Consider the following 19,244-nt stretch of genomic DNA (forward strand, 5'->3'; position numbering starts at 1 on the left):
CAAATCTTTTGCTATAAATTAAAAGTAGTGATTTTAGTACAGAGTCCTGGGGCACTCCACTAGTTATCCTCATTCGCCTTGATTCCACTCTGATGTCTATCAGCCACCCCCTTATCTATCTCTCACCAGCTGCATATCTGTTCCCATTTACTCCAACTTATGTAACTTTTTCATGTGGTATTCTGTCAAATACTTTTGCCAAGTGAAGTAGTATCATGGTTTAGTCATTTCCTTTATCCAATTGTGCAGTCGCCTTATTATAAAATGTGAATAAATTACTGAGGTAGGACTGACCTTTTACGAAGCCATGCTGCCCCTATAGATTATCATATTCCTATCCACCCATTCCTGAATTTTACTTTTAACTAATTTGTTCAATATTTTAACCGCTGCTCCAAAGATACTAATTAGTCTGCAATTTGCTACTTCTGTTTTGGAGCCACCCTTAAAATGTAATGTAACTATCTTACCTTCTTTCCACTCCCTTGGAACCTTGCCAGAGCTGAGATTTAAACCACTTCATCAGAGGCACTGCCAGTTCACTTGTACATTCTTGTAGCAAACGAGCTATTCAAACCCACTGTTCAAACTGTTCAAACATACTTTTTGATACATACTGTTCAAACCCACTGCTGTATTTACATTGGTATTTTTCATATACTGAGTACCTCCACTCCACTTCATCTATCTCAATGCTTATATCAGTCTGTCACCACCTGTATGGTATACCCTTGCAAATTGATCACTTAGTATCTGAACTATTTCTTCTGCTTCTGTTACTTTCTTACCATCAGCACTGAGTAAAGTTATCTTTCCATAATCATTTTCTCTCTCTCTTACTTGCTACGTAGTGAAAAATCTCTTTTGGATTTACTTCTATCTTGCTTGTGCTCTGTACTGCTCATAGACGTGTTGATCACCTTCATGTGCCTCCCACAATACTTTCTTTTGCAGTTCCTGCTTTATATTGCTAGTCATCCACTTAATCTCTACTCAGTTTATCCTCCTGGGTATGCACTGTGACTGTCTCACTCAAGCAATCCTTAACATTTTCCATGCACTAGTGACATTCATTCCACATAGTTTGTCATAACACTGTTCCAAGTTGCCTCCTAAGTTTGTCATGATTGCCAGTTTTGTAGTTTCACATAAACCTTTTCTTAACTGAAATTTCCACACATTGAGCAACCTCCCATTGCAAGACTGCATGGTCACTTTCCTTGATCGGAAGTAGCATTGAATAGTTTAATACTCCTGCATTAGATTCTCTGGCTTGAACTAAATGTTTTTCTAACACTGGGGGATAGTCTTTTTTTTACCAGGTTATATTAGAACTGGTATGATATTGCTGTTGTAGCATTATAATGGAGGTATATGGTCATCAGCAAATACAATTTGGGTGGCTGAGTCCCAAATTACAAATCTATCCTTGTTTTATTATCTAAGTACAATACATAATCTTTTTGGACTCGTGGCAAGAAGGCACACATTGAACTAATTCAGTACATTCCTTTTGAAGGCTATATCTGGCTCTTTTTTTTTTTTTTTGCAATTGTCTGACTCATTTGCTTTCATTTTTTGTCATCTTTTTTTTCTTCTCTGTGCATCATGTGCTTTATTTTACTACACTCCTAGAGTGTAGTAAATATAATACTAAATGAGATCACATTGTGAGTTGTATAAGAAAAATACTATTTAACATTATTATTATTATTATTAATGCCAGCCATCTATGGATTCAAGACTCATCACAGGAACTACATACTGTTACACACAGAATCCATTAAATTGTACTTTAAATTCATTCAACATATCTGCATTCACCACAATGTCGTGCACTGCATTCCACTCACCAACCACTACATGCAAAGAACCTGCACCTTATCTGTTCACACCTTCTTTATTCAAATTCCAGAGATGTCCCTTTGTTCTATTGTTATCTCTCATTCTATGAAAAATTTCCACATTAACCTCTTTACCAACTTAAATGTCTCAATCATATCCCCTCTCTTCCCCCTATTACAAATCTTGCAACCTTCATTCCCTCAATCTGTTTTCAGATTGAGGGAATCCCAAAGACCAGTTACCATTTCAATCTATCTTCTCTCCTGTCTAATATATCCTCATCACCATGAAAACCAGAGGACCAAATTTGTGCAAAATAATCCATACAAGATATAGTCGAGACTTTATATAGTGGAACCAGAACTTCTTTATTTCTGAACCTAAAGTTTTCTGCATCATTGCTTTTATCTGATGTGATGACTTCACAATTTATGTAATGTGACCTCTGAACTTCAGATCCTTATCTGCCATCACTCTAAAGGTCTCTTGTGTCCTCATCTTCCCCCAAAATTCTCACTATGTGTACATTTTGCAACATTCAACTGACAGTTCCATACTGTTGTCCACTCGTACAATCTCTTCATGTCCTCCTGTAAGGTCCACATTTGCTTGAGTCCTCATCACTCTCCCTGATTTTGCATTATCTGCTAACAATTGTATGTCACCAGTTAAAATCATCCCAATATCATCAATATATAAATTAAATAACAAGGTTTATTTAAGTTACATACCGAAAACAGATCCCCGAGGCACACGACTAACTATCCTCATCTGGAATACTACATCACCATACACAACTTCCTGATACCTATCTCATATCCAACTCTCTAATCTATCATCCAATTCCATCTACTCCAATTTAGTTACCAACTTGTGATGTGGCAAACTATCAAAAGCCTTTACAAAATCTACGTATACCACTGTATATATGCATCTTCTTTGTCCAATATATTGTCCATCACCTTGTACCTTCCTGCACTTATCATTCTGAATCAGGCAATTTGACTTATCCAAAATATTAGTAATGATATAAATTTTTCATGTAGTACTATCATATCCTGTACACCCTTTGAGGGTAAATGTCAGGAATTTGATGATGAAAATATAAGTTTTGTAGCTGATGTAAATTTGCATTATAATTATCCTTAACAAAATACCATTATGAACAGCTAATGTATATGTCTTACCATTCAAAAATGCTACTAGATTAATGTCATACCTCAGTGTGTCAAAATAATCAGTGTGACTCACACATACATCCTCTGTCCAAAAAGAAACCGAACTTTTGATAGAAAATAAAACACAGGCCGATTATAATTATTCAAATCATTTATTTCAATCAATATACTCTCCCTCAGCTTCGATACAGCATTTGGCATGGTCAATTAATTTGTTAAATGAGTTTTTATATCGGTTTTTGGATACTGTTGAGGGTCATAGTTACTGCACTTGAACGTTTTCAATGGTGTCGTATCACTTTCCTTTCATCAGCAAATGAAGTCAGGGGAAGAGAAAGAAGTCATAGGGTGCTAAATCAGGTGAATACGGCAAGTGATGCAACACACAAACTTGGTTTTTGCTCATAAACTGTCTAACAATGTTTGATCGATGAGATGGTGCATTATCATGCAAAAGTGACCAGCTGCCTGCATCACGATATTTGCTGCACGCGACGAATTCTTACTATCAATCACTTCAAAACTTCGAGATAAAACTCGCCATTGACCGTTTGGCCAGGCGGAACAAATTCTTTGTGGATATTGCCCTTGGAATCGTAGAAACAAGTGACTTTTTTTCAGATGCCCCTCTTCTGGTGGTCTCTACTAAGCACTCTGGCGCTTTGTTTCAGGTTCACACCCAAAACACCACATTTCTTCACCAGTAACGATTGTTTCAAGGAGGTTCTTAAGAGAGGTTTTAATGAGGTCCTTGCAGTGTTCAATTCGATACCTTTTTTAAGTTGTTGGTCAACTTGTGGGGAACAAATCACAAATTCAATTTATGAAAGCCCAAACTCTCAGTCAAAATGTTTGCACAGTTGATTTTGGAATCCCCAATTCATCTTCAATCAATCGGACGATTTCGTGTTTTCTTTGATGAAATCACGTGCTTTTTGGAGTTGAGAAATCATGGGAATATAACAGAGATCTGTATTTAAATTTTGTAGGTCTGGAAAAGGCATATGACAAGGTGCCAAGAGAGAAGCTATTCGAAACACTACAGTTGTATGGTGTCAGTCAGGCATTATATCACACAATATTTAGTCTTTATTTGAGTTGTAAGTCAGCAGTTAGAATTGAAGGAAGTACAGGGAGATGGTTTAATGGTAAATCTGGTGTGAGACAAGGATGTACATTATCCCCTCTGTTATTCATTATCTATATGGATCACATTATGAAGGAATGTGGTATTAAACCTGATATCAAAATTGGAGATGTTTATGTCAGCTCTTTGCTTTATGCGGATGATGTTATACTTCTAAATAAATCCGCTACAAGTCTGCAAGATTCTCTGACTAAATTGAATAGCTGTTGTAATAGATATGGTATGAAGGTCAGCAATAAAAAGACAAAGACAATGAAAATAGGCAGAATCATTGAAAATGTCAACTGTGTTGTGAAAGGAGAACCTGTGGAACAAGTAAAACATTTCAGCTATTTAGGCACGATTTTTACTGAAGATGGTAAATTAAATATAGAAATAGACAACAGAATCAGCAAAGCTGGTATGGTGGGAAGTCAATTGAATAAATTCATATGGAATAAGAGAGAAATTAGTCGGAACACTAATTTAGCTGTATAGAAGACAGTGTTCAAACCAGTTTTAACTTATGGATCTGAGAGCTGGGTCAGAAGTAAAACACTTGATCCAGTGTTGTACTACCTTACCCCAGTAAGGTAGTACAACACTATATTCAGTCCTGAAGATATTTTCAGGCGCAAACTTTGTTTGCTCACACTTGGATAAAGAATTAAACTAGCTTGGTCCACCTTTGCTGCAAGTTGCCCAGTGTTGTTACTACCTTACCCCAGTAAGGTAGTACAATACCATATTTAGTCCTGAAGATATTTTCAGACGTAAACTTTGTTTTCTCACACTTGGATAAAGGATTAAACTAAATTTATTAAAGATACATAATATAGTTATATTCTTGTTTTAATCCTCTACCCAAGCATAAACAAAGTATACACATGAAGTGTCTTCTTGACAAGGCTACTTGTACATAAAAGCTGTTCATTCAATTTCTATGGCTCCAACCTGTGAAAGTTTTGTTAATCTATAGTATATTCACCCCATGGGTGAGCCAAGGTTTTGTATTTTTTACATTTTCAGTTGCCTATTTTCCATAATGCAAAGCACTACTTTTCAGACATTTATGTTGTTATATATCATGAAAAGGTTGTAACCAGACCAGTATATGTAGACAGGGTTAGGTGTTGTTGGTTATTCATATTTGTGCTTCCTGGTATGAACAACACCCCAGAGGGAAAAAATATTGAACTTACTGATATTTCACTGGTTTTCTACCCAGCATCATCAGAACACAAATTACAACTATGACAAGCACACAGCACTCAACTAGATCATTTTATTTACAATTCAAATTGTAACTGAAAATAAAAATATATAAAATGAATGTTATAATATAGTACCTTCTCTGTAAGCTGGATAACTATAAAGTTAGTTTGGATAAGTCATCCTTAGGAGAAGAGAACGGATGAACATCGCTAGCTAGATGAATGGGTTGAAAGTAGCATGGGAATTGTATTTGCAGAAAAACTTCAGTTATATTTCAGGTTTATCCTTCATTATAAGGGATGAGAATTTTTTTTTTTTTCAATGATCTTGTGTATTGGTAAGATGTAAGAGGGATGGAGGGGGGGGGATTGTATACAGCATTTTATCTATTTTGTGGGAATAATACCATTAGCTCAAGTGTTGGAAAAGTATCTAAGCTCAAATTCAAAGGCTGTCTGAGTATTTTGAGGTTACCATACCATTGGAATGGATGGATGAATCACTTATGTAGGTACTTTTCCATGTGTAGGAGTTCTCTATAAATGAAAAGGGATAATGAGTGATTAGGTATTTGTGTCACTATTGTGTGTCTAAAAGGGAGAAATAATTGAGAAATGATAATGAAGTTTATTTTTGGGTGTTGGCTGTTAAGATGCACTAAAAATGTATCCGGTGAGTCTTGACCATGAAGCCAAATAACAAACACAACATAGCATAGTCAAACTACTAGTTTGTGTAATTGTGTTCAGTGTTAAGTTTTCAAATTCTTTAATAAAGAAGTTAGAGGTGGGGGAACCCATTGCTGTCCCATCTAGCTCTATTAGAAATAACTAGAATTTTTGTTTCTATTTATTATTATTATTAAGCTACTTATACAAATAAAATTTGTTACATCACATATTTAAAATTTTTCCAAAATTATAATACAATTATATGGATAACCCAAGAGCATAAGCTCATCCAGCTTATGAAACATATAATGATTACACAAATCAATATACAGAGCATAATAGTATAGTGTACAAAAATATTAACAATCAAGAACAATATATAATATATATAATCCCCCCCCCCCCTTTTTTTTTTACACTTTTCAGGGGACTGATGGAAAAAAGTGTAAATAGCAGGAAATGTAAAAAAACATTTAAAAAAGGCTAAAAGATGACTTACTGCGTATGCGAGTCTATATACTAGATTACAAAATTTAATAACTAAAAATAAATGAATTTATAATTACTTACATTTATCTATTTTAAAAAATCTTTAATTGTTGATCGTTTTTGCTTTTTGTTTTTTGACATAGCGCCAGATTGCTTTGCATTGAGTTCAATGCTTGACCTGTTTTTTACTATAGTGTTCAAAGTGGACACGGAGAGTCCAAGATCTTTTGCTAAATGTACACGTGTTCCGGCATGCTAATCTACACGTCGCAGAATTGCTATCATTTCTTCTACCAAAATACATTTTCTGTCTTTTTCTTCATCATCAAATTCCTGCCATGTACCCTCAAGGGGTGTACAGAATATGATAGTACTACATGAAACAAAAAAATTACATTATTAATTTCCTATCTACAATTTTCCTCCAAATCAGTCTGTTACTTGTCAAGACTCCAACATTATCAGATCTTATATTTCAATTGTCTAAGGCACTTTGTACCGTATTAATCCATCTATATCTTGGTCTTCCTCTGGGTCGTTTTGCTGCCGACCTGGCAGAGAACACTTGTTTTGCTAATCTTTCCTCGCCCATTCTGTTTAAGTGACCATACCACCTGAGATTAGCTCTGCTAACGCATTCCTGAATGCTGACAATGTCAAGTTCTTTCCTAATATCCTCGTTTTTAATATGATATTGCCATTGATGCCATCTGTTCACGCCTGTAATCTTTCTCAGGACTCTCATATCTGTGGTCTCTAGTCTTTGGTCAAGTGTTTTACTTCTGCCCAGCTCTCAGATCCATAAGTTAAAACTGGTCTCAACACTATCTTGTATAGCTAATTTAGTGTTCCGACTAATTTCTCTCTTATTCCATATGAATTTATTCAATTCACTTCCCACCATACCAGCTTTGCTGATTCTGTTGTCTATTTCTATATTTAATTTACCATCTTCTGTAAAAATCGTGCCTAAATAACCGAAATGTTTTACTTGTTCCACAGGTTCTCCATTCACAACACAGTTGACATTTTCAATGATTCTGCCTATTTTCATTGTCTTTGTCTTTTTATTGCTGACCTTCATACCATATCTATTACAACAGTTATTCAATTTAGTCAGAGAATCTTGCAGACTTGTAGTGGATTTATTTAGAAGTCCGCATAAAGCAAAGAGCTGACATTAACATCTCCAATTTTGATATCATGTTCAATACAACTTTCCTTTATAATGTCATCTATATAGATAATGAATAACAGAGGGGATAATGTACATCCTTGTCTCACACCAGATTTACCATTAAACCATCTTCCTGTACTTCAATTCTAACTGTTGACTTACAACTCAAATAAAAACTAAGTATTGCTTGATATAATGCCCCATTGACACCATATAACTGCAGCGTATTGAATAGCTTCTCTCTTGGCACCTTGTCATATGCCTTTTCCAAATCGACAAAACTTAAATACAGATCTTTGTTGTATTCCCATGCTTTCTCGACTATTTGTCGTAAAGTGAAGATCTGATCCTGACAGCCTCTATTTGGCCTGAATCCAGCTTGTTCTTCACCAAGTTTTTCTTCCACAATTCTTCTTAACCGTTTCTCAAGTATACTTGAATAGATCTTGCCAGGAACACTCAGTAGGGAAATACCTCTGTAATTCTCACATTCAGTTTTATTTCCCTTTTTATATATGGTTACTATGAGAGCTCTACTCCAATCATTGGGAATTCGTCCCTCTGTCCAGGCTTTCTGAACTATGCAGTGCAGCCACTGTAAGACTCTTATACCACCATACTTCAGCATTTCTGGTCGAATATCATCTACTCCTGCTGCCTTTCCACATTTCAAGCCTTTGATGGCTTTTTCTACTTCAGGAATGGATATGTATTCATGACTGCATGCCTGGTCAGTGTTTTTTACCACTGTGCTATCATCACTGCTTGTTTCATTTAGCAGTTTTTCAAAGTAATTACTCCATACTTCAAGGATATCTTTTTCTCCAGTTTTCATGTCACCTTTATCATCTCTAATTCCTTTTACAGCACTCTTTCCTCCATTTCTAAGCTTCTTCAACAACCTCCAGAATATTTTGCCACCTTCTTGATATTTATTTTCTATATTCTTGCCAAAGTCCTCCCATGACTTTTGTTTAGCTAGTTTTACACAGTGTTTAGCATTCTTGCATTTGTCTCTATATTCTCTAAGAGCACTAGCTGACTTATTTGACAGGAACTTTTGATATGCTTTCTTCTTTTCCTTCACTGCCTCTTTAACTTCCTGTGTCCACTGTCTTTTTCTTCCATGGTGGATTATGCATATTACTAACGTGGATAATCCACCACTGCAACTCGAAATCGACTTTCACACCTAAATTACGTAGCAGAAATTCTGCAATATCAATTTGTACCGTGATTAAAAAAAATCACTGTATCACTCATCACTACATTACTGCTGCAAACATGCAAGTCACATTGATGGCAGAAACGAAACTACAGCCGAAAGCAATGCAATCTATGAACAGAAATGCACAGATTTCCGCAGAAATTGTTTCGAAAATTAGTATTGCCACTCTAGAAAAAACGCAAATCACGGGGAAATAACGTCCACATCAAGTTGTTAATGGCGGGAAAACAATATATCGTAAGAATAGGCTTTAAGATGGGACCAACGGAAAATAACGTAAATGGCAGGAAAACGTAAATTGCAGGAACTTAAAAATGGGGTTTTACTATATATATATATGAAGTTCTTGCTGGTTTCATTTCATATTAAGATATGAGGTAGGTTCCAAAAGTTTTTAGCCTGACATACAAAATTTGTGTCAATTTTAAAATGCTGTGGGGAGCTTAGTGTACCAGTTTCAACTCTTTACCTGCATCATTCAGTTGGAGACACTCTTTTGATAACACATGGCACTCTAAGTGGCTGTAATGTTAAAAATTGGATAAAGAAGAGCTTTCTCCAAGTGCTATCAAACAACAACTAGATGGTGTTCATGGGGAAGCTACTCCTTCATATTCTACCATGAAGGAATGGGCTAAACAGTTTCGCCAAGGCAGAAAGAGCATCGAAGATGATCCTTATGATTGGTGGCCTGCGGAAGTGACAACTGAGGAAAATGTCTCTTGTTGAGGAGGAACTGCTCAATGACAGATGGCTGAAGCTCAAATCTCAGCATGGTTGGGGCTTTCTATTACAAGAGTCTTTCACATCATTCACAAGAAGCTTAAAATGATGGTCAGTGCAAGGTGGTTCCCCGGCTTCTCTCTTCAATTCAGAAGGAGCATCATGTGACCTGTCTCTGCAAGTTTTTAGAGCTTTGCCAAGAGGGGCTGTAATCCATTGTCACCGAAGATGAAACCATGGTCCTTTATTATTGTCTATCTGAGTGGTTAGTATATCCGCTCTCCAGCCAAAAGGCTGCGTGTTAGAGTCACACTATGGGCATGGATGTTTGTGATTGTCTATTGAAAACGCAAGTGGTTGTGGTGGTGGGCAGTAGATGGTGTTGGTGTAGATGATAGTTGCGGTTCACTGTAGCTGGTGGATTTGAATGGTGGAGACAGAGTTGTAGAGTGGGTGTCCTCCCTTGATGAGTGTTTGGACTCCTTGGAGGTGTCATGTAATAATAATAATGATCCTCTTTCCAAAAGGGAATCCATGGAGTGGCACAAACCAGGCAAGCACCACCGAGAAAAGCCAAGGTCACTCAATCCACCAAGAAGATCATGGCAACAATATTTTCGAATTGCCAGCGAATTCACTTGATTGACTTCAAGGAAAGGAATACCACCGTGAATGCAGAACATTATTCTTCACTTCTGCACAAGCTGCATGACGCCATTGACTACTATCTCTTCTTGAAACCAAAGAGACCTTCGAGAAAGAAAATTTGCAGATGACAATGAGGTGAAAGATGCAGTTCTAGGCCATTTTGCAGATAAAAGTATAGACTATTTTTACAAGGGCATGGAAATGTTAACTCAAAGGTGTGAAAAGTGTTTTGAAGGGAGATTATGTTGGAAAATGATGGTTGTTTTCTTTCTATCACCTCTAAAAGTTAAGTTAGGCAGGAAACTTATAGAACCACCCTCGTAGGTAAGCCATTAAAGATTTTTGAAGCTAAATATATATTGCTTGTGCATTTTCTTTTTACACTTTTGGGATTAAATATTTTAAGTATGCTTTTCTGCAGAAGTATCTTTTCTAATGCTTACGTATTGATTAGCAGACTTCAGGAAAAGCATTATCCGGTAAATATATAATTGTATAAGTGGTAATAGAGTATTTGGCATTCACTGTATGTCACTGTATGGTTCAAATGCATATTAATGTATTTTGTAAAGAGATTAATGGTGTCAATGTGGTGTGATATGTTCCTCTCCAGCTTAGTATAATGTACTGTATAACAATTTGTATCCAGGAGAAACGTCACGCTTAGCATTGTCACAGTTAAAATCTTTTCTTGATTTCACATAAAAACACAAGGAAATTTGTGAATTGAAGCCTATGACAAAATATCTCTTTTAATCCTAAATAAGTTACAGTATTCGCATTTTCTATCTCCATGCAGTTACAATTATTCCTACAAAGATACAATTTATAATTCCACTTACATAGGAATATAGAGATGAAAAAATTGGTTTACTAATAGGTATATTTCTGAGTATAAAAATTATATATACCATAGTCACTCCCCCCCTCCCAATCCGTGATCAACCCTGGTCCAAAAATATTAAATGGAAAATTCCAGAAATAAACTTCACAAGTTGACCTCGGAGCTTACGGTAATACAATCCTTGGCTTTCCCGAGTTGCCTTAGCTTGCACTACTTGACTTAGGCAGCTGAGGGATGCAGAGGATTGTATTCTCATAGGCTCTCAGGTCAACTTATAACACTTTCATAGTTTCTTCAAAAATTCGGCTTTGAATAATCACTTTGCCGATGTAATTTTACATCACTGAAATGAAGCAGTATGGATCTTTCTTTTAGTAATGGACAATTGATAAGTTTTAAATTGCGCCGTCTGAGTAGTTCTTGGTTATCAGATCGGCTTTCGTGGTATCGCAGTGCTTATGTTCAAATAACCCTTATTTTACTTAATAATGACCCCCAAAGTGCAAGAGCAGTGATGCTGGCAATTCGAATGTCAATCAAAAGCCATAAAGTGCTTATTTTAAGTGAAAAAGGTGAAAGTTCTCAACTTCATAAAATAATATATAAATAATAGAAAAGACGTGCTGAGGTTGCTAAGATTCCATTTGCATTCAGATAACTTATTATAGTATGTTGTTATAATTGTTCTATTTTATTATTAATTATTGTTGTTAATCTCTTATTGTACCTAATTTATAAATTAAACTTTACCATAGGTGTGTATGTATACGAAAAAACATAGGGTTCATCCTATCCATGGGTTATCTTGGAATGTATCCCCAGTGGATAAGGGGGGACTACTGTGTGTGTGTGTGTGTGTGTGTGTGTTTTCTTTCTTTTTTTTTTCTTTTCCTTCAAGCATCGAGAGCAAGTTTATTTGTATTGACCATGTTTCACATTTCAGTTGCAGAATTGACAGTCGACATTACATTGCAGTGAACATTAGTGTAATGTCATCTGTCAAATGTTTGCTTTACTTGATAACTTTAGGTCACAGAAGCAGTTGATGTAAATTATAAATAATACTAGCCAAGTACAGAATCTTGGGGAGCACTGTGCTTTTTTTTTAAATAAAATATCTGAGATACTATGTCAAAACTTTCTGGAGGTCTAGAAAAACTGCTAAAATTAGTTTGTGTTGGTCTTTTGGTGAATAAATCAAGTTTTGAAATACAGCAACATGTATTTAGTGCTTGGTTGTTGTCTAAATCCATACTGGTTCTTAGAATCTTTTTTTACATTGATGCATCTTATTAATGGAACAATGTCATAATTCTTGTAGTTGACATATCAGAAAATGATTCAGATGAACTTCATTTTCCTCTTAATTTTACACTTGTCTAAATTTTTCCTCTCTATATATAGCGAAGCACACATTGTTGTTGAGAAAGAAGAATCTAATGTTATCAAAACACAAGAAACTGTTATCACAACGGTGACTACAGAAATAACTGTGAATGGAACAGCAGAAGGTAAGTTTAATTTTATTTGGTATTTTACTGTTTTCACTTGCATCTCATCCTTCCAGTGAACACACAAACATTCTAGATTTGAATGAATGTTATTGGACTTTTCAAAGTTGTTAACCCACATTTGGTATGTAACTTGTAGGGGCATATTGTGATCTGAATTGTTTTTATCCCATCAAGGATGCAAAGAACTTTCTCTGGGCTTTTCAGAGGCTGGGGTTATCTATGAATGCATATACATTCAAAGATGTAGTAGTAATCAAACAGATCTAGTTAATCACTAAATAGTATACAGGACTGAATCTAATGGTAAACTTGATTTCATCTTGCTGCCATCATATAATTTTAATCTAAACACGCACTACATTCATCTATCTTTTGGAATTGCTGTCCTCTATTTTCACTTTCAGAAACTGGTAATTAGTTTACGGAATTAACAACGCATATAAAGTATATTAAAGGTAACTTTAATGAATAACTTCTATATTTCGGCAACGTCACATTGCCATCTTCAGGAACATAAAGATATGGTATGTGCATGCAGGCACTAACAAAAGCAAATGAGGAAGAAAGCAAGAAACTAATATTGTTCCTAAAGTCCTAATGGTGCCCTCTGACAGGCTAATTTGGTTGTCTTGGCAGTTGGGCTGACGTTCTCATAATGTAACTCTCCCAAATTTGGGGTAGTTTCATGCACCCCAATTTGTTGAGGTTAGGAATGTTTTTTTAGAGCTGCTGATGATTCCTTGAATTATCTTTCATATCTAAACTTGCTGTGGTGTATTATTTTTGTTTTCTTCCAACAAATTCTATGGTGGGTATCTAAGGCATGGTCTGCCAGACCAGAGCAGCATTAGAGCTGGTAGGATTATATTCAATAGGGAGGTAAGTAGTACGGTCTCGTACTAAAGCATTAAGCTTACCTTTGTAGTCCTTTTCATTGAGCACCACAGTGGCATTTCCCTCATCCACTTTGGTGGTTACTATTTTTTTTTTGTTATTCTTCATTTCTTGTAGGGCTGCATATTCATCTTTGGATAAGTTGGTTTTTGGAGGTTTGGCTTTAGTGAGAACACCGACTACATCCAGTCTGACGTTGTTGGCAATATGGTTAGGAAGGTTGCGAATCCCATGTTCTATTTGGATCATGATTTCCTTGGCAGGTATTCTTTTTAGAGCTAGGGCGAAATTGTGACCATGTGCAAGTGCGGTGAGTGCTTCAGGCTTTAAAACTACCGACGAGAGGTTGACTACAGTGTTGAGTGGTGGCTGTGGTAAGGAAGTAGAATTCTTTATCAGGTTTTCGTATTTTTTCGAATTCTTTTCTTGCCGATGCGCATGAGATGTCATAAAGTATCGTCCAAAGATCATGGCTGAGTGTATTTGAAAGCTTTTCCTCTAGCACCCGTAAGGGTTTGTTTTCGTCGGGAGAACACGTGTCGCGGTAATTTGTTCTCTTAATAGGGTGAAGCTAGTGCGATTATAAACGTGCAGAGCTTTCTGTGAAGTAAAATGGTGCTTCAATTTCACACAATTAGGGATTACCTTGTTATCCCGGCAGTGTTTTAGGAACGTCAGACGATTTAGTTGTCTCGATATCTTCAACCTCATTTTGCCGTATTGACGGGCCTTTCGTGCGATGGAATCTTCGTGGATGATCATAATTCTAGTAGCAAGGCTTATACGTCGGTCATACATAACTGGTAATTAGTTTACAGAATTAACAACGCATATAAAGTATATTAATTAAAGGTAACTTTAATGAATAACTTCTATATTTCGGCAACGTCACGTTGCCATCTTCAGGAACATAAAGATAGGAGCATAACTTCAGGAGCAGAACAGCAAATATCAGGATTTCAGAACACAAAGACTACATCCAGTTTCTCCAGTACAGCCGCTCTGGGCTGGCAGACCATGCCTTAGATACCCACCATAGAATTCGTTGGAAGAAAACAAAAATAATACACCGCAGCAAGTTTAGATACGAAAGATTATTCAAGGAATCATCAGCAGCTCTAAAAAAACATTCTTAACCTCAACAAATTTGGGTGCATGAAACTACCCCAAATTTGGGAGACTTACATTATGAGAACTTCAGCCCAACTGCCAAGACAACCAAATTAGCCTGTCAGAGGGCACCATTAGGACTTTAGGAACAATATTAGTTTCTTGCTTTCTTCCTCATTTGCTTTTGTTAGTGCCTGCGTGCACATACCATATCTTTATGTTACTGAAGATGGCAACGTGACGTTGCCGAAATATAGAAGTTATTCATTAAAGTTACCTTTAATTAATATACTTTATATGCGTTGTTAATTCCGTAAACTAATTACCAGTTATATATGACCAACGTATAAGCCTTGCTACTTTCAGAAACATACTTGGTAATGACATAGTATAGGTAATGTGACCACACTTCAGTGGAATTTATATTTAAAATGTTTCATGGCCTTGAGTTAATTTACTACTAAACACACACAATAAATTTAATTCTACAGTTAATATGTAGTGCTAGATTTTCTTGATCAAATCAAATGATAATATGCAATTTCATTTTAGAAATTATGGACTTTACAACTGTGTTATAAATAAAAATTTTAATTTCCTGACGTTTCGACCTTCATAATAAGGTCATCATCTGGAGTATATACAAGGACAAGCTGAGTTACATTTCCCACAGTAAGCTAAAGAAACAATGATTTGATCACCGGTTCTACTGGCATGAACTCTAGTGAAAAAAAAATAATAATAAAATAAAATACAGATAAAATTAAAAATGAATTATTTAGAAACTACATCAAAGCTAAATTTTATTTAAGAAAACATGAGAAAAACATTCTTTCTTACAGTAGCAACGATGCCCTATTTTTAACATTACAATTATTATATTAGATTTAGGATTCTGGATTATCTACAGTCCTGTTTATAGAAAAATCCCATATGCTTGAGATTTTTCTTGTCTTGTCAGATGTCATCTCTTTCCAGGAGGTTGACTACCATGAGCTTCCACCATATACGGTTTTGTGCTTCTCTTTTGCATTCTTCAAAGGACAAAAAGGTCCAGTCCTTAATATTTCCCATCCAATCTGTTTTTTGTCTTCCTCTTCTTTTTCCTTGTATCATTCCTTCTAGAAGTGTTTTCTATAGGGATTTGTGCCTTAGTATGTGACCAAGGTAGGTGGTTTTCTTTTTCTTAATGGTTTTCAACAGATTCCTATCTTCTCCAGTCATCTCTAATATTTCTAAATTAGTTTCTTTGGCAGTCCACGGGACTGTAAGAATTCTTCTGAGGATGCACATCTCAAAGGCTTTGTTTATTTTCACAATATTTTGATATTGTCCAGGTTTCTGCTCCATATAGCAGTGTTGACCATACGTAGCATTTGGACTGCCTAATTCTTGTTTTTGTGTTTCCCTTGAGGTCAGAATTTTTTTCATGCTAATGAAGGTTGATCTAGCAATTTCTATTCTTAATATTTCCTTATCACACTTTCCATTCTCTGTAATTAATTGACCCTAATATATATAACTCTCTACTTGATCTAAAGTATTTCCTCTGATCTGAATATTTATATAGGGTATTTTCCCTTTTTCTCTTGTTACCAGCATTGTTTTGGTTTTTTTGAAGTTGAAATTAAATCCATATTTTTCACTTAGCTTCAGTGCCTCTTCTAGTAGGTTTTGAAGATCTTTTTTATTTTCAGCTAGCAGTACTGTATCATCTGCATATCCTAAGTTGTTTATATTCCTGCCTCCTATGCTGACTCCTTTAAATTCTTCTAACTGCTGGAAGATATTTTCAGTATAGAGGTTAAACAATATAGGAGAAAGAACACAGCCTTGTCTGACACCCTTCTTTACTGGGAATTCTTCCGAGATTTCTCCCGATATTTTTATTGAGGCAGTTTGCTCCCAATATAGATTTATCAGTAATCTGGTATCTTTACCATCGACTCCTAAATTTCTAATGCATTTGATTAGTTGTTCATGTTGTATATTGTCAAAGGCCTTTGTGTAGTCAATAAAACATAAGTAGACTTCTTTCTGCTTCTCCAGATATCTTTCTATAATAGTTCTAATGTTGAAGAGTCCTTCTCTAGTTCCTTTATTTTCCTGGAAACCAGATTGTGTTTCATTAATTTCCATTTTGATTTTATGTTTGTTTCTTTCTAGGATGATATATATATAACATAATTTCTAGGATGATATATAATATAATGGATTTTTAAACCATCATTATTGTTCAGTTTGGGTGGTTGATAAGAATCTCACAGGCTTCCTTAAATTTGCGTTCATATCATGTTTTGGTGCGATGTAAACAACTGGTACTTTTCCAGTCAATTTTATGTAAAGTGTTCAGGGCATGATCAGAGAGGCCATCTTCACCATAGTTATTATATTTAATGTGTTGTTTATGTTCCTTTTTGTCTGATAGGAATTGTGTGTCCTGTTTCCCCTATATATGGTAGATTACAGGTGCAATAAATACGGTATACTTCAGGGTGGGCCAGCAGAGGGAGTGGGTCTTTGGATGAGTTGAGTAAGCTTTTTAATTTTGCAGGAGGTTTAAAGATGACTTTGAGGTTGTGTTTCTGTAGTATTCTGTTTATATCCTATTTTTAACTTTGGTTAATTATGGTTATAGTTTTATTGTAGTCTGGTTTATCTTTGTTTTTTGTTTTTTTTATTGAGGTCTTGTAGAGAATTTTAAGTGTTTTGGCTGTAACCATTTTTTAGAAAAGTATTGCTAATAACTTTAAATTTGTTTTTCAGTGCTTGTTAATTGGAGCAGATCTTCAAAGCCCTGTTTTTTTAGAGTATTAATGACACCTAGTTTTTGTGTTGGGTGGTGGTAAGAGTTTGTGTATGTATTGGCCAGTATATGTCGGTTTCCTGTAAACAGTGAAGGAAAGACCCAGAAGGAAGATGTGTGACAAGTGTATGTAGAAACGGAATTGTGTTCTGTTTTTCAATCTCAATTGTGAACTGTATGCGTTTGTGTTTTTTGTTTAGGTGGCGTCTAGTGTCTGACGGCCATGGGACCAGATCACGAAAGCATCGTCAACATATCTAAGCCAGACTTTGGGTTTTAAAGGAGAGGAACTAGAGCATGTTGCTCAAAATTTTCCATATAAAAGTTAGCAATTGGGGGGGGGGGTAATGACGAGTGCATGGCTGTACCTTCTTTTTGTAGGTAGAAAGCATTTTGCCATAAAAAAAATAACCAGAACATAATACATGCGCAAAGAGTGCCATGCTATCTGGAGGGAATTTGTTCTGTTAATAGGATTGTCATTGATTGGGACATTCATAAAGAGGTTAGAAAAGTCAAAATTGACTAACATATCATCTTTTTCTAATGTTAATGTCTTTATGTTTATGGAGTGTTGTGTGTTTCTGATATAGGAGGGTTTTTTTTTTCACTAGAGATCATGCCAGTAGAATAACCAGCGATCAAATCATTGTTTCTTTAGCTTACTGTGGGAAATGTAACTCAGCTTGTCTCCTTGTATATTTGTATATACACCAGGTTCTGACCTTAATATGAAGGTCGAAACGTCGGGAAATTAAAATAGTTATTTATGACATGGTTGTAAAGTCCATAATTTCTAAAATGAATGCTGATTACAACACTAAAAGAAAGGATAATATGCAATTTGTTATCCACTGAAAATCTACTTTTATTCATTATATGCTTTTATTTGCCTAACCTTGATTCTTGGCTGGTGTGTCATTTTGGTATATTATGTGACACCTCCATGGAGTCCAGGGACTCATTAAGGAAGGGCATTTTACTTTACAACTGTTTCCACTATGTAATCCACCAACTACACATAATGGCATTTACTGTCCACCATACAGTCACTAGTATTTTTTGTCTGTAAATCATGTGTGTTCACTGCCTGTATGCTGGATTAAAAAAAAACTTCAGTTTCTGGGAGAAAAATATGCTACCTCTGTATGAGATTGACTAGCTCACCTTCAATTGAAAAGAACCCATATAAAGACTCCTTGCATCATGAGAATTGAATTTAGGCCTTTTCCACTTGAAGGGCACAATGTACTGTTGGTCTTTCAATTGCACCACAGAGACCATTGACTTCATAGTTCAGGCTATTCCATGACAAAAACAATGCAGGCCTTGTATAACTCTGTTGCCCAAGACAGCATAACATGGTTGTTTTACCATTGCAGTGTGTACACTGCTTGAAAAGAAGTCAGTGGACACCATAGTGTGAGGAACAAACAGCCATTGCACCCACCTTAATAAGATGGACCTCTTTTTGCTGATGACTGACTGCAGCAATTCTACCAGACATGCTTTCCACAAGCACATGATAGTGGTCAGTGGGAATTTTGAATCATTCTTCCTGTAGGCATGTAATGAGATCCTAGTCTGTTGTGGGTTGGATGTCTCTTGACCTCATATGACGCTCCAGTTCATCCCACAGCTGTTCATTAGGGTTGAGATCAGTGCTCTGTGGAGGCCAGTCAAGTGTAGTGACATTCATGTCCACAAACCAGTTACAGCAGCAGCACTTGTGACACAGTGCATTGTCTTGCTGAAAGAGACAGTGGTTGTTTCCAT

The 19,244-nt window shown here is 35.8% G+C and overlaps 1 protein-coding gene across 3 annotated transcripts in view; it reads left to right on the plus strand.

The window, feature by feature from the left end:
• LOC150107906 (lethal(2) giant larvae protein homolog 1-like) overlaps positions 1–19,244 on the plus strand; it is a 443,798-nt gene that overhangs the window by 356,371 nt on the left and 68,183 nt on the right. For all 3 annotated transcript variants that reach the window (XM_090415428.1, XM_090415430.1, XM_090415429.1), the window contains exon 24: positions 12,549–12,655. In XM_090415428.1, coding sequence (XP_090271554.1) covers positions 12,549–12,655 — 107 coding nt within the window. The remainder of the gene's footprint in view (positions 1–12,548; positions 12,656–19,244) is intronic.

This window comes from Typopeltis vanoorti, chromosome 3, assembly GCF_054136105.1.
Source record: "Typopeltis vanoorti isolate ZY-2024b chromosome 3, IOZ_Tvanoo_1.0, whole genome shotgun sequence".
Lineage (NCBI taxonomy): Eukaryota > Metazoa > Arthropoda > Arachnida > Uropygi > Thelyphonidae > Typopeltis > Typopeltis vanoorti.